At 37.5% G+C, this 12,091-nt stretch overlaps 1 protein-coding gene across 1 annotated transcript in view; it reads left to right on the top strand.

Annotated features, from left to right (window-relative positions):
• The window catches only part of PTCHD4 (patched domain containing 4), a 283,263-nt gene extending 275,923 nt beyond the window's left edge, over positions 1–7,340 (top strand). Inside the window, exon 3 of the mRNA XM_012664669.1 lies at positions 5,437–7,340. Within this exon, the coding sequence (XP_012520123.1) occupies positions 5,437–7,070 (1,634 nt within the window). The 3' untranslated portion in view covers positions 7,071–7,340. The remainder of the gene's footprint in view (positions 1–5,436) is intronic.
• The last annotated feature ends 4,751 nt before the right edge of the window (positions 7,341–12,091 follow it).

Consider the following 12,091-nt stretch of genomic DNA (forward strand, 5'->3'; position numbering starts at 1 on the left):
AAACAATCCACCCGCCTCGGCCTCCCAGAGTGCTAGGATTACAGGCGTGAGCCACCGCACCCGGCCCATGTATTCTGATTCTTGAGTTGTCTTTTATTTCATGAAACTTTGCCAAAGGAAATATTAGTCATCCATTAATGTCTCAGGTGAGTTACTTATTATATTATTCCAATAGAGTTTCAAAATATATACTAATGTAATACAGGAAAATCATGATCAAAGCTTGGTGTTCTTCTTTTGTAACATTAAACAAAATGTGTATTTTGGACGATAGCTTAACCTATTCTACCAGCAAGCTAATCTCTGCTGAGGGAAAAAAGTCATAAATACTAGAAACACAGCTAACTCCTCTTATTTGTAGGTTTTTGTGTCTTTATTCATGTTGTTCAAGCAATCCAGACTGCCATCAGCATCCTCCTCTGCCTATCAAAACCTTTTGAAGGGTTTCCTGCTCCCTCAGAAAGAATCAGCTGCATTTTCACAGAACACTGCATACATCCCTGCTTAGCAAAAACACAATTCCTCTTTATATGTTAGTTAACTGCTTACATATGTAGCCTGTTAGGAACTTGAATAGAGCTGTTCCAAAAGCAAGCTGTGAGGATTAAGGATTTTGGTGGGAAAATGGGACAGACACAAAGAACAGATCAGGACTAGGGCACCAGGAAGAAATATAATGTATTTCGAGTCATCATTCAAGGGGGCAATACATCATCATCTGAGTTGGTGGGCCACCAGTGTCCTTTGGGTGAACACCAGTGTCTTGGTTTTAGGTGCATTATTTGAATTAGAATAGGACTCTCAAAGTAAGGGTGGAGCATTAGGGAATAAGATGCTATTAGAAAAAGCTAAAGAGAAAGTTGGGGCTTCTTTCAGGTGAGGAGATGCTCAAGAAATAGTTCCAACCTCAGTATGGAAACCAAAGTGAAAAAGCAAGAAACCAAGAAGGAAAACATTGCAGAGGTTAGAAAATAGGCTCTCCATAGTTGTCTGGCCTACTGGACAGAGCAGCAAGCATGATCCCAAATCCTAATTCTTGTTTGGTAGGAGCCCAGTTCTTTGAATTAGCTATTTAAGTAGTTATCCATCTGGATGGATGGAAAGATAGATACATACACACAACTTTAGAAAATAAAGAAATAAATGACTGTGTTAAATAGTTGAAGTTGTTAGCAACAGTTTTCTATGTTGTGGGATTACAAAATAATTTTTTCAAAGACTATCTTTTCTATCTTTCCCAAATTTTTAATAGACATGTGTCCTAATTTTATAATCATAAAAAAGGTTATTAAATGAGCATGTGTGTATGTGTATGTGTATACTATTTTTTTCTCTTTTGACTAAACCAATAATTCTCAGTCAGAGCAATCTTGACCCCAGACAGCATTTGGCAATATCTGGAGAAATATTTGGTTATCACAGTTATGGGGTGTGCTACTGGCATCTAGTGGGTAGAGGCCAGGAATGATGCTGAATATCCTACAGTGTACACGACAATCCCCAACAACAATTATCCAGCCCAAAAGGTCAAAGGGGCCAAGGTTGAGAAGCCCTGGATTAAATAAACAAAAGTTTTATAAAGCTCTTCTCTCTCCCTACAATTAAGTCCATTGATATTATACACGGTTATTTCAGATTAATTTATTTTTAAAATAAAATTAAGAAATGAATTTCTAGCATTTTAATAGAGATATTTTGTATGCATTACCAAGGGTTCGAAGTAATTAAACTGTTTTCATAATACTATATAGTATATTTTCTAATTAAATGACATTAGAAGTAATACCCTCAAAAAGAAAAATCAATTTTGCATGTTCTCTTCTTAACTTATGTCCCTGCTTCTTTATTTTTTGAGAAGTATTGATGGCTTTTTTACAAGTAACAGTATTTTTTTTCATATATCCCTATTTTTAAGGCAGTTCCATTAGAAACTATTATCTCTGCCTTGGAACTACTTAAATGAAAATGACTTTCTGGACTGACAAATGTTGAAAAAGATTGTGTTTCTTGTTTACTTTTACGCTTATTTATTGGCATACAAAAGTTTTTACATGTAACAAATTCTAAGTAAATATATATTGGATCGAATTGAACTGAGTTCGAATTGAACTGTGTATACTTCTTCTGGACACAGTTTATAAAGGTATAAAAACGCGTAATAAATTTAAGAATAAGTAATTAAAAGATACATTTTTGGACCCTCTAGAATCAAGAATTAGAGTTGATTTAATTCGATAGGAGGTTAATGGGCATCTTTGGGGCATCTATCACTTTGCCAGATTTCTGCAGAATGTTAAAAGTAGCATAAAATGCATTCCCTAGCCTTGAAGAATTTGTAATCTAACAAAGAGAGATAACACATCCTCAGAAAACCATTTAGTTCCAGAGCAAAACAGCACGTTGTTGAGGGGCAAATTGAGTAACTAATTAGTGCAATGAGAGTTTAAGGAACAAAAAATATCTATATGTCTGGAATCAACAGAGTTGGTTTCACGACAAAGATGAGAAAGAATTATACTGACCAGTGAATATGCCCGGCAATGAGGGGAAGTTATCGTAAGACAGAGAAAACAACAACAACAAAGCTAAGAAGGTAAGACACTGTGGGCACGTTCATGGGGCAGGGAACAATTCTGGCTGAGGCAGGTGATAAATCTGAACTACTCGGAAGTGGCCAGTTTATGATGAAAGTCAAATGAGTGAAGGTTCATAGGAAAACTCTGTAAAATAGCTAAACCTATGAATGGGATAAAACATTCCATCACTAAACAAAGTTTGGAAATTGTGTTTTCAGTCTCTATCACATTTAAAATGATTACTAAATTACTTAATCTAATATGGTTTAATATTATCTTCCTACACCAACAGACCTTGTACCACATAAAGCAAAAATCTAGCCTACATAATGTACCTAATGTTCTACAAAAATGGCCATTAGCAAAGGCAAGCCAAATTTAGCTATAGCCCCATGTAGCCTTTCCCCCTTTGTGACTACAAAGATAGTAAGAGTCCTCATTTCTGAACAGAGGTGCTCTAATTAAATAATTTTAATTGCCCTAAGCATTATCCTAATATTATATTTCTGTCAAGGGAATAAGAGAGGAAGTACTGTATTCTGTCTGGACAAGGAGTCTTTCAGAAGGCAGGAATGAACAATCAATGTTGTTTGTTAAGAATCATTGACTTAATTTAACACATCTATGTTGAACTCATGATAAAATGCAAGAAGAAATAAATCATTGCCTCAAAGAAAAACCTTGCCTTCTACCTATATGCAGTTGCATAACCATTTCTACTTGTTAGAATAAAATTATTTTTCCTGACTAGAGACCAAGAACAGAGACCTTTGGAGAATAAATAGGCTTTATAGTTGAGGTGAAAAGAACTCCAATACCTAGTTCCCTTTAGTAACAATTAATAATTAATAACAACTTCCAAAAGATTGGCTAATGTATCTTTAAAATCAAAAATTGGCATCTTCAGGGATTGGGGGGTTGGGGGTAGGTAAACTCACAACTAATGGACGCAGTGAGTGTTATAGGGGGAAAAGGCACCCCTCAAATCATGATTTGGGTGTGACAAAGTCATAACATGTAACCAGAATGTTTGTACCCCAGTAATATCCTGAAATAAATAAAAATAAAAATTGGCATCATACACATTTAAATCTGTAAATACTACAGTCAAATTAATTATGAAGCAATAATCCTTAGATTCCCCATAAAGAAGTTTTGGTAACTGTTAACTCACCTACGAAACGTTGGTTAGGAATAAACTCAGCTGCATAAAACAGCTTTACTTACAGTGGCTTGGCCAAATGGAGATTTGTTGTCCTTAAAGAAGAATTCCAAAGGAAAGCTGACAAGGGCTCTTTCTGGTGGCTCCACGACACCATTTAGGACAAACTGCCTTCTGGTTTTCTACTAAATATCCTGAGATAACTTTCAGTTACATTGCATTGTCCAGAGCTATGTCACATGAACCACCTTCCAGATAAAAAGTAAGCTGGGAAATAAAGTTTTTAATTATGCACATTGCAGACTCACATAAAAGTAAGGGAGATGGAGAAGAATTATGTAGGTCAATTGGCAAAATCTATCAGCAGCACAAATTCAGAGTGATTGTACTAAGACTCCAGCTATTATAATATCTTTGTTAAAGCATTACTAAGTAAATTGGGTCTGTTTACAACTAAACTCCGATATCTGAGTGCCATACAAAAGTCCATTTTCCAGGTTTTCGTGAACTGGGTCATTTTGTGCCTTTAAGCTACGTCGTTGTCTAATGGATTTCTTGGAGAGCAGCCCAAGCCCAGCTTGCATCCATCCACAGGACAGGTTCCTGTGTAGTGTCGCCATGCCCACAAAGCCAAGAGTGATCTATGAAGATTTCTACTCACTCAGAAAGTGACTGATTGATATGTTGTGGATGGTAATAGAGAGGTTCAATTCAGGAAAAGTGAAAAAAAAAGGAAATTGAAGATATAATACCTTTGCTTTCCCAGCTGCTTTCTTCTTTTGCTAACAAGAAAATGGTAGTATCTTAAGAGCTAACAAATTCCTGAAAGTAACAGCTCAGTAGCTAACAGAGTCTAGCACATGTGGGTATTCAAGTAATGTGTGTTGAATAAAGCTTTGCCTATTTATTTTTATCAAAAGGTACACAGAAATTGGTTAAAAAGATGTATTCTTCATATGCTTTAATGAAGCAGTCAAAAGCATTTACTCAGCATCCACTCCCTGTGAGTGAAAGCTCTGTGAAGAGCCCCAAGGAAATGCTTGCTAGAATCTTTCACCCTGCAAGGTCTTGTCCTGTCTTTTATGTGACCTGGCAGATTTTTCTGACTCCCATCCAAAGTTATAATTAATCAAGTCTATGGAAATTGGTTTCTAAGCCATTTGGCCACCAAGCAAATTATCAACATTATAAAATCAATTTAAGCCCATTTTTAAGTGTTTAACATCAACTTGTAATTTCCTAAATCAGCATATAAATCAGTTTGTGTTGGAGGTTAAAGACGATCAGTCAATGAATCAGTGGACCAAGCACTTGAATTGGTGTTGAGGGGCATTTAAAGACCCACAAATAACAGCTCCTGCCATTGATAACTAATGATCCATTTGGGAAGACAATATGGGTTCAGGGAAAAAAATCATGTAATAAAGTAACATCATATTTGCAACTTGTCAGATTAATAGAACAGAAAATAAATGCTTTATTTTGCCCAGGGTACCAATAAATTTGGGCTTTGCTAAAGTGAAACAGGGACCAAATATATCCTGTGTGTAACTCAGATTTTGAGACCCTGATAGGAGGATCATGGTACTTTGGAGATTAGAGTATGAAATATTGTTTAGCATAAATAATCTATAAGGAGCTCACTTGAACCATAGGAGGAAATAAAAACAATTCTTCTTCTTTTTTTTTTAACATTAGGTCATGGAACTAAAGGAGTATTTGAACTTCTGTCTGGATGGCGGAGAACCAAAGAGAATTTGTCCTTCAAAGACAGGATAGCAGATGCCTATTCTGATGTGATGGTCACCTACACCATGACCAGCTCCCTGTACTTTATCACCTTTGGTATGGGTGCCAGCCCATTCACAAACATAGAGGCTGTGAAGGTCTTCTGTCAGAACATGTGTGTCTCCATTCTGTTGAACTACTTCTACATTTTCTCCTTCTTTGGGTCCTGTCTCGTCTTTGCTGGCCAACTAGAGCAAAACCGCTACCACAGCATCTTTTGCTGCAAGATCCCTTCTGCAGAGTACCTGGATCGCAAGCCTGTGTGGTTCCAGGCAGTGATGAGCGATGGGCATCAACAGACATCCCATCACGAGACGAACCCCTACCAGCATCACTTCATTCAGCACTTCCTCCGAGAACATTACAATGAGTGGATTACCAATATCTACGTGAAGCCATTTGTTGTCATCCTGTATCTCATTTATGCCTCCTTCTCCTTCATGGGGTGCTTACAGATCAGTGACAGAGCCAACATCATCAACCTACTAGCCAGTGATTCCCCAAGCGTTTCCTTCGCCGTGGTTCAGCAAAAATATTTCAGCAACTACAGCCCCGTGATAGGATTCTACATCTACGAGCCCCTGGAGTACTGGAACAGCAGCGTCCAGGAGGACCTACGAAGGCTCTGTAGTGGATTCACTGCAGTGTCCTGGGTGGAGCAGTACTATCAGTTCCTGAAAGTCAGCAACGTCAGTGCCAATAACAAGAGTGACTTCATCAGTGTCCTACAGAGCTCATTTTTAAAAAAACCAGAATTCCAGCACTTTCGAAACGATATCATCTTCTCCAAGGCAGGAGATGAAAACAACATCATTGCTTCTCGCTTGTATCTGGTGGCCAGGACTAGCAGAGACAAGCAGAAGGAAGTCATAGAAGTGTTAGAAAAGTTGAGGCCCCTATCCCTCTCAAAGAGCATCCGATTCATCGTGTTCAACCCCTCCTTTGTTTTCATGGACCATTACAGCTTGTCTGTCACAGTGCCTGTTCTGATTGCAGGCTTTGGTGTTCTCCTGGTGTTAATCCTGACTTTTTTCCTAGTGATCCACCCCCTGGGAAACTTTTGGCTAATTCTTAGCGTCACCTCAATTGAGCTGGGCGTTCTGGGCTTAATGACATTATGGAACGTCGACATGGATTGCATTTCTATCTTGTGCCTTATCTACACCTTGAATTTCGCCATTGACCACTGTGCACCACTGCTTTACACATTTGTATTAGCAACTGAGCACACCCGAACACAATGTATAAAAAGCTCCCTGCAAGAGCATGGGACAGCCATTTTGCAAAATGTTACTTCTTTTCTTATTGGGTTGGTCCCCCTTCTATTTGTGCCTTCGAACCTGACCTTCACACTGTTCAAATGCTTGCTGCTCACTGGGGGTTGCACACTTCTGCACTGTTTTGTTATTTTACCTGTGTTCCTAACCTTTTTCCCCCCTTCCAAAAAGCACCACAAGAAAAAGAAACGGGCCAAACGAAAGGAGAGAGAAGAAATTGAATGCATAGAAATTCAAGAGAACCCTGATCACGTCACCACAGTCTGAGGGGTGCAGACTAATGGATTATTTTTCTTTTCCAGTATTGCACAATGATGCAGGGCGAGGAAAGCTCAGACCTCAGCTGCTTGGGCTGGCCAGGAGTAACAAGGCAAGTCAGATCAAGAGTGCATTATTCATGACACATCAAGGTGTCTGCTTCTTGGGGGGAAGAGGGAATAAGAAAAGGGGGGAAAGTTCTTTGCAACCTTGTTCTCTACTAAAGATAATTTTCTGGATGTAATCTTAGAGTTCTTCCAAGGAATGGACAAATCAATGAAACGGTAAAATAGAAGCCCAGAAGAACCAACTACTTATAAAAAGAAAATGCTTAGGAGAGATGGAGAAGAGAGCAAAGGTGTCCTCCAAGTAGGGGGAAAGACATAGGAAATGTCAAAATTGCCATGGCACTTCTCATGTTTGTTTTTCTTAGCAGGTTGGTCAAAGGAAACCTATGCACATGGGAAGTATGTATTTAATCCTGTCTAAACCAAAGGACTTCCCAATCCATTTTATGTGTACATATATATGTATATATGTTATATATACATATACTTAGACTTGTCTTTAGTGTACATTGACGTTTGTGTGGAGGGAGGTGTCCATTTGCAGATCGGCTAGCCTTTCTCTAGAAAGCCAAATCAACCTTAGCCAAATATATAGTCTCATTAATAGCCATTCAAAATCAACTCAAGTGTCTCAGCAGTAAGAGTATTATTCAACTGTGGGATAAGCAAAATAAACAGAGATGTGAGTCCGTTAGATTGTACATATTACGTTGTCAATCATTGAGACTCTTGCTTTGGATGACGTAGCATAAAAAAAGGCATTTAAGTTAATTACCACATGGATAAGATTTAAAATTTTATGTTAGAAATAAATAGATCATATGGCTCTCATTGGCTTGTGATAGTTCTCTGTATTTGGGAGGCTGATATGGCTGCTTTCAGAGAGCTCACCCAACTGCAAATGAGCACTTGACATATATTGTCCATACATATCTGTGTAAGGGTGCACAAGTGTGTGTGTGTGAGTTGGGGTATTCCATAGTTGTAGTGTTCTTATTTTAGAAGGTGAAAATATACTGCCATGGAATATAGGTAATTAATGTGGGAGAAAGAAAACCTAACTAGGAAATTTGTCGGAGGGTGAAACAGAGTAAAATGGACCATCACAACTCATCATGCGCCATCAACTGGTTCTTATCATAAGGAAAATATTCTAATCCTATAAACTCTAGTGTGTTGCTTGCATTAATATTTGGAACATTAACCCAGGCCATGACCACTACAGTAGTGGTCACTGTAACTACTGCAATATCATTTTGTAGCTTCTTGCAATATCATTGTTCTTGTTACCTAGAAAGTGCTCCTGAGTTGGTCCACCTCCTAGGGTGATCATAGCTCTCCACAGGTGACATATTAACTGTAATTGCTGCTGAACTCTTTCTCAAAAAAAGTACTGAGGTTAATGTTTCTGCTGAGTTAAAGTTTAAAACTGTTCCCTAGCAGATAGAATCAGTCTGTTGTGGGTGCTTACTTGGATTAATGTTGCGCTTCCTGCCACAGAAAATTACTAGTAAATGTCTTTTCCTATGTCAAGCAGTAACATAATTTATTTCCAGGTAGGACAGAACAAATGTCCAAAGATCTGCCATGCTAATAAGCTCTTTTACCTAGAAGAAAGCTATTGTTTCCCATCAACTTGAGTTGTATGTTTTAATAAAGTTAATAATATTCATATCTTAAAAAAAAAAAAAAAAACTCCTGGACTCAATTAAGCTGAGTAGATACAAACCATTCCATTCTGGTTACAGTCTTTGGAAATAAAGTTGATAGATTAATGGAGTAAAGAAACAAGTATACTTTTACAAATAAAGATTTTACTAGAATATGGAAAGGAAGGGGAACAGACTCTAAGATGAAAAGCATTTAAGTAAAATTTTGTTTATTGAATGGAGTTTGTTTTGTCCTGCCTTGAGATCACTGAGTTTCTAGTCAAAATGATCCGTGTCTTCTCTATTGTGTCCATTTGGGCACAAAATCTATAGATCTGAGTATGGGCAATAACTGCCCACAGCCATAGGGTTATTGTTTTTACATGATTTGTAAAGTCATGTCACAGATAACTCTAGCCTTTTGCCTCATGAACTGCTGTGCCGGGATGAACTGGTATTTGAGGTTAACAGACCTCCAGACCATGATCTCATATCTGAAGTCGAAGTTTCTGAGATTTTTGGTTTTGGTTTTGATTTGGGTTTTGGTGTGGGGCATGGAGAGGAAGATTTCTCTTTTACAGATTACCTATAATTTGTGAAGATTTTTTTTTGCCTCCCTTTCAAAAGATGGGAGGTAATCAGCTAAGAAATTCCATTAACTATCACTCCATTTCTTCCCATGGTGTGCCATACTCCATTCATTCACCTATTTTTTCAAAAGTTTGCCTATTTGGGTCGGTTTTTTTCTAAGTTAACGTAGACCATTCCACATGCAAAGAAGATCTCAGCAGATTGATTTACAAAGACAGAATCAAGCACACCAGTTGTCAATTGCATGTGGGGATAAGGGTATATACTGCCAAGCTACCATAGCAGTTCTAATATCATATCTCCATTGAGATAGTCTCCATTTGGATGAGGAAAAAGTCATTTTTTTACTTATATCACCAAGGACTAAAGTGTCTAAGATAAATAAATATGAATTTCTCATTGTTCAAGTGGCTCAAGGGCATTTTGGAAGGAACATTATCTTTTCCAGGACACCATGGTACTCTTTAGTGAACTGTAGCAATAATTTACTGAAATGGAATTCCTTGTTCTGGAAGAGTTAATATACCAGCCAAAATGCCTTAACTTAGTCCTAGAAGGCAATTTAAGCCCAAGAAGAATTTGATCATCAGCTGACCTCTCAACCTCACTGTGAAACATATTTCCAGGAATTCCATTTACTGAATGCCAAGATACATTGAAAAATATGAGATCATGATTTGCAGGTAACCCCCAACAACCTCAGCCTTTTCCCAGTAGCTTGTGTTCACTTCTCCCTTGTTTTTCAAGTTTACTCTCACTGTTTTGTCCCTTTGTGAAGTACTGATGGTGGTCAAATTAGGAATTTATCTATTATCAGCAGGTGACCAATCAACTCCTAGAAGAGAAGAAATCTGTGGGATATATATGAGATTTGTGGAATATTTTATTTAATTGAAATGTGTTTTTCCCTTAAAGTAAGGGATTTTAAAGTTTGCAAAACCACTCCTTTTCTGTATTTAAAGTGGAAGGTGGATATGTTTCCCTCCATCAGAATTTAAATTTAAATTGAGTTAGAAAGTGCCATGTGAGCTCCACTCTCCATGATACCAACAAAGCTTCAAAGAGGTACTCACCTAAGTCCCAGGAAAAGATTTGGCTAAAGGTTAGATTCTTAACCTCTATGGTTAAAGGTAACCATATGCTAACTTAGATGATGCTTAACTCTTTTTAATGGAAGTTGTGGTTAGATGTCATGCCATAAATTTTTGCAGTGAACATGAACCTCTTTGAAGGTCGTGCATGAATATTCTGTGAAAGAACTATTCTCCTCTGTGGTTGTATCACGTGAGTGTCTCTTTCCCATTCCGTTTCCATTTATTTCCACAGAATTTAGATTTTACCTTGTGAGGTAAGAGGAATAATGATGACAAGTGAAGCTTTTATGATGCTGTCATAGTTATTCTTAAATGTTGAAGTCAAGAATGTGAGAGCTTTGTCCATTTTGTAATTATCTATTGCACTTTCTCATAATAAGCTAATCCTTCTAGGCTTGTGGTTAGAGCTAGGGATTAACTATTGCCATTCAGAATTACATGTATTTTTATAAGTTGACTGTAAATATCATAATTACAGTCACATATTTTTATGACCAAATAGTTATGAATGCACGGCACTATGCATGCATTGTTACTAATAGTACATAGATTATTAAAGACACTATTTTCAGGGTTATTGCACCTTTTATTAAAATTCTTATATCACCTATTCATAAATGCTTCATGGGTTTTCATCCCACGGGCCTAAAGTCCATAGAAAGTTCCATCCCAAGGGAAGCAATTTAAAAGTTGTCTTACCCAGGTGTCAGTAGCAGCCACCTCTTGTAGAATGTCCTCTGGAAAATCCCAGAAACTAAATCTCTCTTCCAGGTAAAGGGCCTAGCATATTCTGCATTAGTCAATAAATAAACATACTTTTATGTCTTGTGTTTGCTAATCTTATGGTGAACCAGAGAATACAATGCCTTGAGACTGGAATTTAGATATTATCTTTTGGGGATTGGAGGACTCAGTGATTTGCTCAACTTCCTACCAGAAATCTGTCTGTTCAGTCTATTTTGCTGATGTTTGCAAATGGTATTGACAATCCTTTCAAATGTGAACCTGAAAACCATCATTTATTCCAAAAGAGCTTTGGAAACACTTTTATTTCCTTTAAAAAAAATTGTATGCTTTTTCTGTATTACCCAAAAAAAATTTTGTGACAAATTGTATGACATTGACTAAAAATATATCTATGGCTAAATTGGTATGCCCTTGAAATCTCCCCATCTTGAATCTAAATATAAAACTGAGCATCATCACCGTGGTGCAGGCCTTTACACCAACCTTTTTAAGCAATGATCTTCAGACATATTGTGTAGGGAAAAAATGAGCTAGATTTCTTTTTGACTGCTTTGCCTTCAGAATGACTGCAATGATACTGACCCAAATGAAAGCAGCAAAATCATGGATGAAAGCAAGAAAGTCTCTTTGCATGAGGTCCAGCATGGGAGGGATAGTATATGGATATAGTAGCAATAAATTACTTTGATTTCTCAACTAAAGGACCAAGGTTCATCTACCATGACTTTTTACTTAGGAGGGCAAGAGGTGGTGTTGTGTGTTTAAAGTATTGTGGAGCTGGATCAGGTAGCATGTGGAGTGAGATTGGAAGGATGTTGAGAGATGAGCCCATGTCTCAGAAATCAAGATGTCTGTTAGTAGGTGTGATAGGACAAGTGGAA

This window comes from Propithecus coquereli, unplaced genomic scaffold (assembly GCF_000956105.1).
Source record: "Propithecus coquereli isolate 6110/MARCELLA unplaced genomic scaffold, Pcoq_1.0 Scaffold90, whole genome shotgun sequence".
In the NCBI taxonomy this organism is placed as follows: Eukaryota; Metazoa; Chordata; class Mammalia; order Primates; family Indriidae; genus Propithecus; species Propithecus coquereli.